Source organism: Paramormyrops kingsleyae, chromosome 12 (assembly GCF_048594095.1).
Source record: "Paramormyrops kingsleyae isolate MSU_618 chromosome 12, PKINGS_0.4, whole genome shotgun sequence".
Lineage (NCBI taxonomy): Eukaryota > Metazoa > Chordata > Actinopteri > Osteoglossiformes > Mormyridae > Paramormyrops > Paramormyrops kingsleyae.
This window is the reverse complement of record NC_132808.1, coordinates 5,235,174-5,252,290: the sequence shown is the minus strand read 5'-3', so window position 1 is coordinate 5,252,290 and position 17,117 is coordinate 5,235,174. Positions and strand designations below refer to the sequence as shown.

The 17,117-nt window shown below is 47.5% G+C and overlaps 1 protein-coding gene across 12 annotated transcripts in view; it reads right to left on the bottom strand.

The window, feature by feature from the left end:
• slc2a9l2 (solute carrier family 2 member 9, like 2) overlaps positions 1-17,117 on the bottom strand; it is a 130,542-nt gene that overhangs the window by 59,548 nt on the left and 53,877 nt on the right. For all 12 annotated transcript variants that reach the window (XR_011994009.1, XM_072718536.1, XM_072718539.1 and 9 more), the window contains 3 exons: positions 13,211-13,343; positions 4,661-4,848; positions 772-882 (listed from right to left, as the gene is read on the bottom strand). Coding sequence is in view for 11 of the 12 variants with exons in the window: in XM_072718536.1 (XP_072574637.1) it covers positions 772-882; positions 4,661-4,848; positions 13,211-13,343 (432 nt within the window). In the remaining variant the exon portion in view is untranslated. The remainder of the gene's footprint in view (positions 1-771; positions 883-4,660; positions 4,849-13,210; positions 13,344-17,117) is intronic.

Sequence of the window (17,117 nt, the reverse complement as noted above, 5' to 3'; positions counted from 1 at the left end):
GTGACATACGATGCTAACATTTCACCTCAGTGATGTCCAATCCATGGATGCCGTTATGGCAAGCCAAACATTCAAGGGACATCTTAGCGTAACCAATAAAGGGCCGAAATTGTAGAAGTTCAACAAGATGAGAAACACAGTGACCTTCAACCTTTCAAGTTCATCTGTGGTTCGCTGTGGAAAGTTATATGTGTTGTGTGCATCCAGGCACTGCTAATGACTGTGTTAACAGGCACTGCAGCCCGGAATAATAGTGGGTGGGGCCTCTCACAGAGGCAAGCTAATCTGTCAGCTAGAAAAAGGAGAATGGATGGCACAGGTGATCAACGAAGCATGAAGTGTGAATGGGCAGTAAATTCACACACCTCCCTGCGGATGCCCAAGCAAGGTTTCCAGTTCAAATCCTGATGGGAGCAGAATGATTTCACCATTGGGCCCTTGAGCAAGGCCCTTAACCCACAACTTCTCCAGGGACCATCTGACCCCGTTTTCTCAATAGTACATCCCTGTGAATAAAACCATCTGCTCAATAAATAAATGCAAATGCACACACATGTCGGTGAAACACGGTGTTATGGTCAGATTGTGCGAATAATGGTTCATAAACACGATCATCTGTGACTCACGGTATGGAGACAGGCCTTCACCTGCAGCATGATGTCATGGATTTTCCCGGACACCTCCACACATCTGTTAAGAAAACCTTTCCTTTGCCCCATCACTCACTCAAATGCCACTCCATCCGGGCATGGGGGGCCAGGCCACACTCACCGAACAGATGGCCGCCAGGGTCTCCACACCCCCTGTGGTCAGGGTGATGTAAGGGATCGTGTTCTCTGCAAAGCCCGCCTCCCGCAGGATCCCATTGGTGTAGTACCAGATCTGTCAACAGACATGAGAACACAAAGGAACCCAATGGATTTGATTCAGGAATTCACAAAACCAGTCTCCCGCACATTCCCACTGGTGTCATGCCAAACCATGAAGACCATGCCCATTCATCCAGAAGAGCATTTGTGAGGTCAGGTAGTGATGTTGGACGTGAAGGTTCATTGCAAAGGTGCTTGATGGGGTATAGGTTAGGGCCAATCAAGTTCTTCCACACCAAACTCACCCAGCCATGTCTTTAAGGACCTTGCTTTGTGCACTGGAGCACAGTCATGTTGGAACAGAAAAGGACCTTCCCCAAACTGTTCCAAAAAAAGTCGGAAAAAAAGAATTGTCCAAAACGTTTTGGTATGCTGAAGCATTAATAGTTCCCATCATTGGAACTAAGGGGGGTCCAGCCCAACCCCTGAAAAACAACCCCATGCCATTATTCCCCCTCCACCAAATTTTACAGTTGGTACAATGCAGTCAGGCAGGTAATGTTCTCCTGGCATCCACCAAATCCAGACTCATCCACCAGACGGCCAGACAGAGAGATGATTCATCACTCCACAGAACACCTTATCACTGCTCCAGAGCCCAGTGGCAGTGTGCTTTACACCACTCCATCCGACGCTTGGCATTGAGCTTGGTGATGTGAGGCTTGCATGCAGCTGCTCGGCCATGGAAGCCCATTCCATGAAGCTCCTGGTGCACAGTTTTTGTGTTGGGGTCTTTTATACACTATGTGCCTCAGCACTCGGCGACCCCACTCAGTTACTTCACATGATCTGCCACTTTGTGTCTGAGTTTCTGTTGTCCCTAAATGCTTCCACTTTGCAATAATACCACTTGCATTTGACCATGAAATATCTAGCATGGAAGAAATTTCACAAACTGACATATTGTAAAGGTGGAATCTTATGTCAGTACCACAATTAAATTCACTGAGCTCTTCAGAATGACCCATTCATTCACAAATGTTTATAACCTGACTGCATGGCTAGGTGCTTGATTTAATACACCTGTGGCAATGGGTCTGAATGAAACACTTGAATTCAATGGAGAGGTGTGTCCAAATTATTTTGTCCATATAGAATATATATCATTTGTAATATTTCCATAACACTACTTGTTAGACGCTGACACTTTTTTTTTATAAATAAATCTGTTACCTCACTCTTAATCCCCTCAGGCACTGAAAGCAGGAGCTCTAAGATCTCTTAATTTGCTTCCAGACACTTTGACAAACAGGTTACCATGGAGCCTGCAGGCCATTTTTGGAGAGAGGGTAATTTAGGAAGGATGCAGAGAGGCAGCTGCATTAACCTCCTGAGACACCACCCATTCATTTATGTCCATTGTAGTAGACATTTTATTTTTGTATCTATCTTTTCACTGATGTAAGGAAACGTATTTATTCCTGTTGTACACTAAAGAGGACATGCTGTGAAATTAAAAAGAAAAATAAATTTGAAAAAATATGTCATTTCCTCCAAAGACAAATAACCTAAAATTGAAGGACACTTTTTCCTTGGGTCTCAGGAGGTTAAGTATCAATGGTTCTGCTGCAGTCACTAATCCCAAGGTCTAATCACATGCCCAAGTCTTTGGTGTCGAGCTGGACCTGCCAATGGCTGCAGGGATCCCAGGCTGAAAAGTTCCCCTTCCTCTTCTCTGTCAGGTCAGTAGCTTAGGTTTGGAACTGGAACTCACAGCACCGACTCGAGAATATAAGGTCAGAACAAATGATGTCACAGCTCAGTCCTGCCCTGGTTGGCTGGGGTAAATTTAATAGAAGAGTGTTAATGCAGCAGCACCGGCAAAATCAGGAGGCATTAGGAACGTGCTTCATTACGCTGACTATCTGTCCTCTCACCCAAGGGGATCTCTGACTTGCGAGGCTCACAGCCATTTAAGACCCCCCCCCCACCCCCATATAATTTAAACAACCTCCATTTTTATTTATGACAAAATCATCCAGGAAAAATAAGCATGCATAATCAATTGTAAAAAACGCATCTGAAAGACACAATCGTGCTTCTCGCTGTTCCCATTACCGCGCTGATCCAGGAGAAAATTCAGACGCCCATTGACTATTCATTGAATTTCTGGCATCTGTAATGCAAAGTCCTGAGAAGATAAAATATTGAAAATATTCAATCTCTTTGGAATGAAAGCCATGTCAAGCAGAAATGGTTTTGCGGCAAGTGGCCCTTCAGTGCAGAGGGGAAGGGGTGGGCAGAGTGTGGGAGGCAGGGGGTGGGGGCTACCCAGTAGAGACAGAGATCGGCCAGGCTGGGCTTCAGTCTAGTTATTTGATTAACAAATTGACTCATTTGGGACCCCATTTTTAGAAAACGGGCAGAAAAACTGCCTCCCAGAAGGTACATATGCTTACATCCACAAACCTGCAGGCGTCTCTTAGAAACCCCACAAACCATATGAACAGCAGCTTCAGGGATCCAGCCAAAGGTGCGCGTGACCTGCTAAGGCAGCACATCAGCTGCCCTCCGTGGAAACGGCAGCATGCGGGCTGACAGCCAAAGGAGCTGCCGTTCAGCCCCATTCCATCCATTTACCCCTTAACAATGGCATCACACCATTTCAAAGGCGTTTCTCTATACAACACTACAGTTTAGTAATCCAATACCGGCTGCTTAATTATTCATATATAACTGCCAGCTTATATTTCAATAGCTGGCGTACAATGTTTATTTGTGGATGTAGGTAAACAGAATGTCACGCTGCCAGTTCCTGTATCTGCTGCTTGGAAGCAACACGGCGTCTCATTTTTCACTGAAGTAAATATCACATTATCGACTCACAGTCCACCTCACTCGCAGCCACTGATTTCCCTGTTATCTTCTTTTATCTCAGTCCACCAGTCCATCAAGTAAACACAAAAAAGTGTTTATAAGGTTATTTTTTATTATCAAAATCGGACTTGGAGCATGGTACCGTAATTCAAGGTAATGATTTCAATCACGGTTCTTGTAGTGTGACTGATAGAGGACTGAATGTGACAGACAGTACAGCCAATCTCCCACAATGCACGGCGGTCTGATGAAGTCACACAGGAAAAGAAAACTCCAATTAAAGAGACTCTTTTCCTGCTGCTTTCCCAGCATGTGCGGTGAGCTGAGTTTATTACCTACGGGCCACCGCTGCCTGAGCATACAGGCTTTTGTGCTTTTGAATGAAAGGTGAGATTATTCACAAAGTGACTTGCTTTCAGGCAGCGCTTAGTTCGGAGGATTCATCTTGTTACCCCGATCGTTCCGAACAGGCAGTTTCCCTCTTGCATCTCGCCGGCCACACAGATGCCTGATCTCATGGCTGCGGAGGGACATGGCCTGAAGTATGCAAATGCTAATGAACAGTCCCGTCCTCGAACAGAAGCCAATGCGACCTGGCAGCTGTGGAGAAGGACAAGTAACTGACAGAAAGGGGGGGCTGGGGGAAATGCGAGACACCGGGGGGCATCAGAAACGGGAAATAGCACAAAGGCGTGTCTCCGGAGGTGTGATATCCCATCATGCTTAGAGTTAGGTGTAACGTTAGGTGTAGAGTTAGCTGGGTGGGGCCACTTTCCCATTATTTCGGTCAATCTAGACTGAAGTACTTGTTTTTGGTAGTTGTCTCTGGACTGTACCTGTACTAGTCTACAGGATAACTATCATGGTAAAGGCACTGGGACTCAGGAGGGAGAGTCAGGCAGGCAAGCAGGTTTGGGGAGTTTATAACTTCTGGCTGTCCCTCAGTCCTCGGAGGCCGGCCGGCAGGTACTCACCGCGTTCAGGCCGCACAGCTGGTAGCAGGCCATGGTCACCACGACCGTGACCACCTGCCAGCGCACGGCACGGCACCGCAGCAGCTGGCCCACCGAGGCGGCACGCATGGTGGTCTGGGCCCGCCCCTCAGCGTGGACCTCCTCCAGCTCCGCCGACACGTCCTCCTTACCCAGGAAGGCCTGGAACGCTGTGGGGCGGGGGGGGAGGAGGTGTCAGGACCAGGAAACTCAGCCCCTCCCTGACAGCGGAGCTTCTCTGAGTTCCATCACCAGCTCCCGTGGGGCTGGACGCAAACGTGGCTCGTTGTGAGCCATTTGTGCATCATAACCAGCCCAATTAGCAAAGCACAGGCACACTAGTTATAGGGAGCAGGCCAACGGGGAAATCCCCTGCTGGAATTTATCCTTTAGCAAAATGTCAAAACCATTAAAATAATGGAGGCAATTTGGTAATAATGATAGGAAGGCGAGGTAGGTGGGGGGGGGGGGGGGGTCAGCATACTCCTGACCCTGAAGGAAGTCAACCTAGCGCCCCCCTCTGACAGGCCATATGCGGGTGGAAAGCGATACGGCACTGAGCAAGTGACAGCTGAACGTCACTTTCAAGTGTAGAATCTCGCTGGTATTCAAAGGCTGTGTGAAATGATGGGGGGGGGGGCTTCCCTCCCTTTGCAGTCCCTTCATGTTTCTTCATGTTTCCTCACATTCTTACCCCCTTTTTAACACCATGAAGCTGGTCTCTCTGTACCGCCCCTCCTTGTTCACTTTTAAAACTGCAGATACCTGCTAACGCCATTCAGGCTTGGGAAGCGATGCAATACAAATAACTGCCTTACGTAACCTGCCAAAATATCCCTCTAGTCATTTCTTCTCTCACAACTCCTAAATAATAAATCTGAAAAAGAGGGATGGTTTTCTGATGTGTTTATGAAGAAGGTGAAGCTGATGTCACGCCGCTTTCTGCAGAAACAGCACCTCTCACAGGATGTGTTGACGTTCCTCCCTCCTACCGACAGCATAAGCCCCTCCCACTGGCACCGGGCTGCAGGCTGCAGGCTTACTGTACCTCTCTCAATGTCTATGTGCTTTTTTCTGATTTTTTTTTCTTTTTTTTCCACTCCCCATTTGTTGACGGCTAAGCAGCTGTTACAGATGGATGCCTGTCAAGAAAACCATCAAATTCGTGGACATTTTGCAGCTGTTTTGTTTTTAAGGAGGAGAGGGGAAATATCACAGTGCCATGCATATTATGTGGTCCAGCTATGAAAATCCTGGCTAACATTAAAGAGCTCGACGTCAAACTTAAAGTAACATTTAGAAGTAAAACTACAAGACCAACCGCTAACATTAGCTACAGAGACCCAGATATCGATACCCAGAGTTAGTTGGCAAAGTATTATGCTCTTTACACAAAGCTGAACAGGCACATAGGCTACCAGTATATCAGTACTACTTCTACAAATTAAGACAATACTCTACCGTACTTCAGTTTTATTTGTAGAGCCCCAAATCACATGGACAACACATACTGTACGACACCGTCTGTCCTTAATCTCCCATATAGGATAGGATAATTTCCTCATTGCCATGATTATTATTAGGCCAAATTGTATTCCATTATATGAGTACTGTTACTTGCTCATTACCGTGTCTACAGGGGAAAAATGCCACATGGAGACATTCTGTCTCACGGTTTTTACCCTGACGGCATTCCATAATAATGTATGTATATTATTATTTTAACAACACATGTTCTGTTACCTAATCAAAAGTATTCTCTTTGACATTTCCGTACTCTCGTCTTTAGCTGCCATTGATGTAATCCAAAAGTAACTAAAAGTAATTAGTTACATTACTTTTATTTTGAGATACTTAGATTACATTACTGATTACATTTGTCAACAGGCAATTGTACCAGATTCCATTTTTAAAGCAACTTACCCAACCCTGCTCACAACTAGGTCATACACACCCCGTTACTCTACGCTGCGAAGCGTAGGCGAGCGGCAGCTGTGTTAATTAAGCAGAAATCTGCATATTTATAGAGGATGACACCTTCCCCCTGCAGACTGTTAGAAGACTGAGCTGTTAGGAGAGTGGGTGGCTTACGAGTGACCCCCGCATGAGGCGACCGAGTGGTCTCCAGAGGGAAGATGCTCCTGTCAGACTGATGGACACAATGGGGGCTCAATCACCATCTAAACATGGTCGTGGTCCGTGGACTGGCCCAGCGGTGGGGGCTCGGAATCTGCTCACCAGCCCCCAATGCCAAACAAAAAGAAGAAACGGCAAGGAAATTTACCCTAATAGACAGAAAGATGGAAGGAGTCCACCTTATCTCACTTACCGATATCCCACGACATTAAGGTTTAACTGCTGCATTCGATTGAAACGAAACACACAAGTGACACTAAATTTAAGGCAAGATCATCTGGAGCTCACACACTCACTCTGACTCATTAGTCTGTGGAGTTCACACACTAACTCTGACTCATTAGTCTGTGGAGTGCCACACACTGACTCTGACTCATTAGCCTGTGGAGTGCCACACGCTCACTCTGACTCATTAGTCTGCGGCGCTCACACACTGACTCTGACTCATTAGTCTGCGGCGCTTACACAATGACTCTAACTCATTAGTCTGTGGAGTGTCACACGCTCACTCTGACTCAGTCTGCGGCGCTCACACACTCACTCTGACTCATTAGTCTGCGGAGCTTACACACTGACTCTGACTCATTAGTCTGTGGAGTGTCACACGCTCACTCTGACTCATTAGTCTGTGGAGCGCACACACTGACTCTGACTCATTAGTCTGTGGAGTGCCACACGCTCACTCTGACTCATTAGTCTGTGGAGTGCCACACGCTCACTCTGACTCATTAGTCTGCGGCGCTCACACACTCACTCTGACTCATTAGTCTGCGGAGCTTACACACTGACTCTGACTCATTAGTCTGTGGAGTGCCACACGCTCACTCTGACTCAGTCTGCGGCGCTCACACACTCACTCTGACTCAGTCTGCGGAGCTTACACACTGACTCTGACTCATTAGTCTGTGGAGTGCCACACGCTCACTCTGACTCATTAGTCTGCGGCGCTCACACACTGACTCTGACTCATTAGTTCTGCGGAGCTTACACATTGACTCTGACTCATTAGTCTGTGGAGTGTCACACGCTCACTCTGACTCATTAGTCTGTGGAGCTCACACACTGACTCTGACTCATTAGTCTGTGGAGTGCCACACGCTCACTCTGACTCATTAGTCTGTGGAGTGCCACACGCTCACTCTGACTCATTAGTCTGCGGCGCTCACACACTCACTCTGACTCATTAGTCTGTGGAGTGCCACACACTGACTCTGACTCATTAGCCTGTGGAGTGCCACACGCTCACTCTGACTCATTAGTCTGCGGCGCTCACACACTGACTCTGACTCATTAGTCTGCGGAGCTTACACACTGACTCTGACTCATTAGTCTGTGGAGTGTCACACGCTCACTCTGACTCATTAGTCTGCGGAGCTTACACACTGACTCTGACTCATTAGTTTGTGGAGTGTCACACGCTCACTCTGACTCATTAGTCTGTGGAGCTCACACACTGACTCTGACTCATTAGTCTGTGGAGTGCCACACGCTCACTCTGACTCATTAGTCTGTGGAGTGCCACACGCTCACTCTGACTCATTAGTCTGTGGAGTGCCACACGCTCACTGTGACTCAGTCTGTGGAGCTCACACACTGACTCTGACTGATTAGTCTGCGGAGCTTACACACTGACTCTGACTCATTAGTCTGTGGAGTGCCACACGCTCACTCTGACTCATTAGTGTATGGAGTCCACATGCCCATCCCTCTGATTCATTAGTCTGTGAGCCTGACTTCCACTCCTGTTAATATGCCAGGGGGGCAGAGCTGGGCTGACTGATGACCCCCCTCACATCCTCACGTCTCGGCCAGAAGCCAGGATCCAATCCTTTCTCCAGCCTGCAAGAAATAACCTTGAGGGCTGGGCAACATCCATATTCAGATGGAGCCTCTCTCAGGCTGTGAAAATCACCTGTTTTAATTCAAAATGCAAATCAAAATCTGCGATGAAACTTCTCATACATTCTGGATGCATCGAGGAGAAGCTTCCCAAAATAAATTTAAAAGTGAGTGTCAGAGATGTAACGCCCTTCACATTTCCAGGTAAACACAGTCTCACTGGACCCCCACCCCCCATTTCCCGCTTGATCACAACCAGATGATCAGAATATCTGAAACTGACACCCCCCCCCACCACCCTAGATGAGTTCCCAGCGGTCTGACAGCACGCACACCAAACATATTGCTTCTTTTGTCCGAGTGATGCATATCATCGAGCCTGCGTTCACACACGTCCAGCTGGGATACCTTCAGGGTGTCTGCTAAACATCCCACTAGACAAACTGGAACAGCAACTGGAAAATTTTAGGAAAAATATAAAACTGAAAAAACATAGGAAAAAGTAGCTATAAAGGGCTTTTCAGTCAGTTGCTTTCCTGCTTTTCATACAGAGAGGAGCGTATGACCCCCAGAAGGCCACAGGGGATCAGCACAGCTCAGTCAGGCCTGACAGAATGAGGCCTCATCCTTAGATCAGCGCTGTTAATGGCTACAGCACCCCCCCTCCGCCCCCCCCCCCCCAGCCCGAGGTTGACGTCTAGCCCTTCTTCTGTCTTCTTTCTCTTATGCACATGGGTCTTTTTGTACCTTCGTCACTTCTCAGTGGATAAAACTAATCTAGTGGACTGAAAAAAGAATGTGAAGTTTTTGTGAGGATGATAAGTAATCTTGAGCATCCCCCAGGAGCCCTGGGGGGTGGAGAGCGGGATCACAAGATCAGCATGGTGCACGTGGAGCAGCAGTGCCGTGCAGGGTCTCAGCCCCAGGCATCCATGTCTGTCTGTCCACTCCTTAAACTGTATAACCAGAAATGCATGATTCAATAGAAGTGGGAGCTGTTTTATGGACTAATGGGTCAAAATTTGCAATATTTGGGGGTAACAGCAGTGTATTTGTGAGTTATAGAGAAAGTCAGCACATGATTGCTGTGTTACAAGCACTGTTTGTCCAGCTCCACCCACGGCCAGTTCCACTGCGTTCGACCCTGGCTCCGCCTCTCTGTCCGGACCCCGCCCACAATTATTGCTGGTTTGCTTTCTTTGATTTGGATTATTGTGTATGACGGTTCGGTTTATTGGTTTATGATTATTTGCTTTGCCCTTATCTGTACTTCTGCCTTTATTTGTTTGCTTTCTGGTTTCGATCTCTCACCCGGTTTTTGGTTTACGTCTTTGCGCGCCCTTCCGATTCTGACGCCTTGCCCTGTGTATGTTCTGTGTGTTTGTTGGGTGCGTAGGGGAGTGGTTGCCATTTTTGTTTACGAGTTTTGTGTATGCTGTTGTTTGGTTAGGGAGTGAGGAGTAGTAATTGTTGTTTTTGTTCTTTGATTTCTCTACAGATAGATAAGTAAGATTTCGGTTGCGTTCGGTAGCTGGGTTTTTGTTTATTATTTTGGCTATAATCACTCCTGAGTCCTTCTGCACTGGGTTTATTAGTTCTGTGTCTGTCGTGTGTAAATAAAAAACCAGAAAAATATAATAATATACCCCTTTGTCCACGTGTGTTCCCTTGTGCACCACACCCTGTGTTTCCCTTATTCCACGTCCCCTTTCCCTTCCACTCTGTTACCCTAGACTGGAGCTCGTAACAGCTGCATGTGTGGATTCCCCTGTTGAGTTTGGAGGGGGTGTTAAATGTGAGCCCCCTCTCCCTCATTTTGTTGCCCCACTGTTTATATAACTGAATGCACAGCAGGAAGCAAACTTCACAGCGTGTTTCACTGTGGGACGTGCGGCTGCCATTCTCCCCATTTACTGTGAGATGCTGGATGTAGCCGTCAGTGCCTACGGCAGCACCAGCCGAAATGTGTTGAATTATTTATAGCTATGCATAAGCTAGGTCCAGATATACAGTAATGGCTGAAATTATCGGCACCCCTGGAATTTTTCCAGAAAATGCACCATTTCACCCAGAAAATTGTTGCAATTACAAGTGTTTTGGTAAACACATGTTTATGTCCTTTATGTGCTTTGGAAAAAACAGAGAGCAAAAGCCAAATTTCACACAAAACTCAAAAACTGGGCTGGACTAAATTATTGGCACCCTGAACTTAATATTTGCTTGTACGCCCTTTAGAAAAAATAAATGAAATTAATTGCTTCCTGTAACCATTAACAAGCTTCTTGCATCTCTCAACTGGAATTTTCGATCCACTCTTCTTTTGTAAACTGCTCAAGTTTTCTGAGATTTGAAGGGTATCTTCTCCCAACAGCAATTTTGAGATCTCTCCATAAGTGTTAAATTTGGATTTAGATCCGGACTCATTGCTGGCCACTTCAGAACTCTCCAGCGCTTTGTCTTCAACCATTTCTGGTTGCTTTTAGAGGTATGTTTGGGGTCATTGTCCTGCTGGAACACCCATGACCTCCATGATGTAGACCAAGCTTTCTGACACTGGGCCCTACATTGTGCCCCAAAATCTTTTGGTAGTCTTCAGATTTCATGATGCCTTGCACACAGTCAAGGCTTCCAGTGCCAGAGGCAGCAAAACATCCCCAAAACACCTTAGAACCTCCACCATGTTTGACTGTAGGTACTGTGTTCTTTTCTTTGTAGGCCTCATTCCATTTTCTGTTAACAGTAGAATGATGAGCTTTACCAAAAAGCTCTACCTTGGTCTCACCTGTCCACAAGATGTTCTCCCAGAAGGATTTTGGCTTTCTCCAGTCTGGCTTTTTCATGTTTCTGTGTCAGCAGTGGGGTCCTCCTGGGTCTCCTGCCATAGCGTTTCATTTAGTTCAGATGTCGACGGATAGTTAGAGCCGACACTGTTGCACCCTGAGTCTGCAGAACAGCTTGAATTTGTTTAGAAGTTGATTGGGGATGTTTATCCACCATTCAGACTATCCTTCATTGCAGTCTTTTATCAATTTTTCTCTTCTGTCCACGTCCAGGGAGATTAGCTACAGTGTCATGTGTTGTAAACTTCTTGATTATGTTGTGCACAGTGAACAAAGGAACATGAAGATCTCTGGAGATGGACATGTAGCCTTGAGATTGTTGTTATTTTTCCACAATTTTTGTTCTCAAGTCCTCAGACAATTCTCTGCTCTTCTTTCTGTTCTCCATGCTTAGTGTGGCACACACAGACACACAACAGAAAGGTTGAGTCAACTTTTCTCCATTCTCCATTTTAACTGGCTTCAGGTGTGATTGCTATATTGCCAATACCTGTTTCTTGCAACAGGCGAGTTCAAACAAGCATCATATGCTTGAAATAAAACGATTTACCCACAATTTTGAACAGGTGCCAATGATTTTGTCCGGCCCATTTTTGCAGTTCTGTGTGACAGGATGTCAGATTTGGCTTTTTTCTCAGCTTTTTTGTGTTGATCCAATGCACATAAAGGAAAATAAACATGTGTATGCCAAAACACTTGTAATTGCAACAATATTCTGTGAGAAATGGTGCATTTTCTGGAAAAATTCCAGGGGTGCCGATAATTTTGGCCATGACTATGTTATATATGATATGCACTGCATGTTCCCAGTACATTTACCTGCACGAGCCTCATCCCCCAGCTCCATGAGCAGGTACATATATGTTATGTATGATATACAATGGTATGTTTCCTATACATGCACCTATGCAGGCCTCGTCCCTCCTCACTATGTGCAGGTACATATACAGCTGCAGAAAACATAAAGAGGCCGCTCTCTATTTTTAAACAAATCTGCACTTTTAAATCCTGGTTTAATCCTGGTTCTGCTGGCAGAAGGCTAGTTTCTCAGGATGGATCAAGGAGGATGACATCAAGTGACCTTCAAATGAAATAGGAAACATTAAGTGCAGGTGTGAAGTGCACTGCTAGGACTGTGCATATCAGTCTGCTAGAAGCAGGACTGAAGTCACATAAAGCAAGCAGAGAAACAGGGAAGAACCAGGCTGTACTTTGCAAAAAAGTACATGTATATTATTTATAGACACACACCCATAAATTGAGAAATGGGTGAAACAAAAAATTGTGCTGTGGTCTGTATTTTTTCCAGGGCTGTGTTATATGTACAAAACACACTGTATGTTCCCTGTACAGGTACCTGTGCGGGCGCGGGCCTCGTCCCTCCCCTCCATGTGCAGGTATATATATGTTATATATGATATACACTGTATGTTTCCTGTACAGGTACCTGCGCGGGCGCGGGCCTCGTCCCTCCCCTCCATGTGCAGGTATATATATGTTATATAAGATATACACTGTATGTTTCCTGTACAGGTACCTGCGCGGGCGCGGGCCTCGTCCCTCCCCTCCATGTGCAGGTATATATATGTTATATAAGATATACACTGTATGTTTCCTGTACAGGTACCTGCGCGGGCGCGGGCCTCGTCCCTCCCCTCCATGTGCAGGTATATATATGTTATATATGATATACACTGTATGTTTCCTGTACAGGTACCTGCGCGGGCGCGGGCCTCGTCCCTCCGCTCCATGAGCAGGAAGCGGGGGCTCTCTGGCAGGAAAGGCAGGGCACAGAGCTGCAGCAGGGCGGGCAGCGCCACAAATCCCAGCAAGTAGTTCCAGCGCGACTCCTGCAAAAGACAAAACAGGGTCAACCTCTGCCCATCTCCATTCTTACTGCCACTTAAAGACCACTAAGCCCCCCTAGCCACCGGATAAAAGGCCTCTATGCTGAAAAACACTCTATGATCTTACAGGACACATGCACCCTCTCCACAGCTCAACACATATTGATTTGGTAAAAAAGATTAATGTATTTGACGTTGACCAGAGTCATCAAACAGAGTGGTGGAGACCACATCGATCAGTCAGATCCCTCCCTGATGCTGGTGGATGCTTTTCCTGAGGAACCTGTCAAGAGCCCCCCAGAACACCACTGTATCATTCATTACACAGACCACAACACTGGGGCCCTAATTCCAACCCCCAACCACTACTTTGCACTACGGCAGAGGACAGGATGCTGTCCAGCCCTTGGATGATCACATATAGTGCCTCTCACTTGCCTCACATCTGCCTTACAGAGCTCTGGCTGGACAGAAGAGCACATTCAGCCACAGACTGCTTTGCATAAAATGCTGCACTGAACGTCTCTGGAAGTCATTCTTTCAGACAACCATCAGTGAATCACTCAGGAGCATGTGCAATATTCCCTATTTTTATCGATTTTATTTTATTTGTGCAATATTTGACATTTTTTCACCACAGTACTGTACTTATTTTCATATTTACCCACTTATTACCATCTCCATATGTCATACTTATTTTTATAAATGTTTTTTGCATTTTTTTTTTTACAAATCATTTCCAACCAGGATAATAAAAGTATTCTGCTTCTGGAAGCCCCTTCCCCATGAGTCCCAGAACCTGCCCACACACTCATGCGGCTGCTGACATGTCATCCCCCCATTGGCGCAGTCAGGGGGAAGGGGCGTTAGAGAGGGGCGTCTGTCCCATCACAGAAAGGCTCCCTGTGCCCTTGCAGTGTGGACTGCAGAGTCAGGAAACCCCAATGGCAATCCACTGCTGGCGTGCAACTACCCATTCGCTGTTTAATAAGCTTAATAGTGTCTCATTTTCACAGGAAAGCTGCAGGTGAGACTAGCACGTACATGGAGAGACAGCATTTTATAGTCAGATCACTGCAGGGGGGTAAACATTCTCATAGCTGTATGCAGGGACTCAGGTTAGTTTGGCACATCTAAACAGCTTGCAGAGTGTGTTTGTGTGTGAGTCGACTGGCATCCCATCCAAGGTTCACCCCCAATTCCCATCCTCAGTGACCCGGACCCAGGATAGGAGGCGGAAGGTCAGAGTGGCTGGGGGATCTTAAGGAAGCTGCCCGTTCCATCCAGCTGAGTGAAGAGCCCAGTGAGGCATCTCACAGGGACATGTGCATGCAGGACGTAATGGTGGTGACGTCAGAATGGTGTCACAGGACCCCGTCCCAGAACAGGTGACCCCGCAACTCTCAGATTAGCACGTGGCCCAGAGCCATCAGTCACTCTGTCATTCGCTGTGTGTGTAGAAGAGCTACCTCAGCCACTTAAAATGACCTGACTTTCTAGGAACTGCGTTAAAGGCGGAGGAGAGCCTGGGTCCTGAGGGCAGGGGCAGGGGGACACCCTGGATGGGATGCAGGATACATACAATCCCAATCAAACACATGTAAAAGGTCTAAAAAAAAAAAAGGTACAAAATATAAAATACAGAAATATAACAGTGTGGTGCATATAAAAAGCCATTATTGCAGAGAGCCAGTAACTATAACAAAGAAAGCACCATAAACTTAGGAAACTTATGTACAGGATGAAACGTATGTACAGGACACAGAATCATAAATATTGCAAAGAATTTACACACACACACACACTTTCATTTTCTTCATAACCATCAATACTTAAATACAAACATTTCTAAAGGCTGGAGTATAATATAGCAGCTTATTAACTAACATCTTCAATGAAAAACGTTAAAAACAAACAGGCCTTTTCTTAATAACTATTTCACCATTCCATGGTGTTACTTCTGCTGGTTACATTAGTTGGTTGCCAAGTTATTTTGCCTTCTGCAGTCTAAACAATGCAATTACAGCTAAGAAAAGGCCAAAAGATTACTCCAGCTAATAATAATTTTAGGTTTCTCATAAGACCCCTAATGATGCACAAAATAATAGAGCCATGGTTTCCCTTGCCCGGACGCGGGTCACCGGGGCCCCCCCCTGGAGCCAGGCCTGGGGATGGGGCTCGATGGCGAGCGCCTGGTGGCCAGGCCTATACCCATGGGACCTGGTCGGGCACAGCCCGAACAAGGCACGTGAGTCCCCCCTCCAATGGGCTCACCACCTGTAGGAGGGACCATAGGGGTCGGGTGCGAAGTGAGCTGGGCAGTGGCCAAATGCGGGGACCTTGGCGGTCCGATCTTCAGCTGCAGAAGCTAGCTCTTGGGACATGGAATGTCACCTCTCTGATGGGGAAGGAACCTGAGCTGGTGTGCGAGGTTGTGAAGTTCCGGCTAGACATAGTCGGGCTCACCTCGACGCATGGCCTGGGCTCTGGAACCAGTCTCCTCGAAGGGGGTTGGACCCTCTTCCACTCTGGAGTTGCTCACGGGGAAAGGCGCCGAGCAGGGGTGGGCATACTTATTGCCCCCTGGCTGGGCGCCTGGGTTTACCGCAGTGGACGAGAGGGTAGCCTCCCTTCGCCTTCGGGTGGGGGGACAGGTCCTGACTGTTGTTTGCACTTATGCACCAGGCGGCAGTTCAGAATACCCACCCTTTTTAGAGTCCCTGGAAGGGGTGTTGGAGAGCACTCCTCCTGGGGACTCTCTTGTTCTACTGGGGGACTTCAATGCTCACGTGGGCAATGACAGTGAGACCTGGAGAGGCGTGATTGGGAGGAACAGCCCCCCTGATCTGAATCCGAGTGGTGTTTTGTTGTTGGACTTCTGTGCTCGTCACGGATTGTCCATAATGAACACCATGTTCAAGCATAAGGGTGTTCATATGTGCACCTGGCACCAGGACACCCTAGGCCGTAGTTCGATGATCGACTTTGTAGTCGTGTCATCGGACTTGCGGCCGCATGTCTTGGACACTCGGGTGAAGAGAGGGGCGGAGCTGTCAACTGATCACTACCTGGTGGTGGGTTGGCTCCACTGGTGGGGGAGGAAGCTGGTCAGGCCTGGCAGGCCCAAGCATATAGTGAGGGTCTGCTGGGAACGTCTGGCGGAATCCCCCGTCAGGGGGAGTTTCAACTCCTACCTCCGGCAGAACTTCTCCCATGTCCCGGGGGAGGTGGGGGACATTGAGTCCGAATGGGCCATGTTCCGTGCCTCCATTGTGGAGGCAGCTGACCGGAGCTGTGGCCGTAAGGTGGTCGGTGCCTGTCGCGGCGGCAATCCCCGAACCCGCTGGTGGACACCAGCGGTGAGGGATGCCGTCAAGCTGTAAATGGAGTCCTATCGGGCTTTTTTAGCCTGTGGGACTCCAGAGGCAGCTGACAGGTACCGGCAGGCCAAGCGGGGTGCGGCTTCGGCGGTCGCTGAGGCAAAAACTTGGCTTTGGGAGGAGTTTGGCGAGGCCATGGAAAATGACTTCCGGACAGCTTCGAGGCGCTTCTGGTCCACCATCTGGTGGCTCCGGGCGGGAAAGCGTTGCAACATCAACACTGTGGATGAGAGTACCTTAAGGCTCTGGATGCTGTGGGGCTGTCCTGGTTGACACGCATCTGCAGCATCACGTGGACATCAGGGGCAGTGCCTCTGGACTGGCAGACCGGGGTGGTATTCCCCCTCTTTAAGAAGGGGGACCAGAGGGTGTGCTCCAACTATAGGGGGATCACACT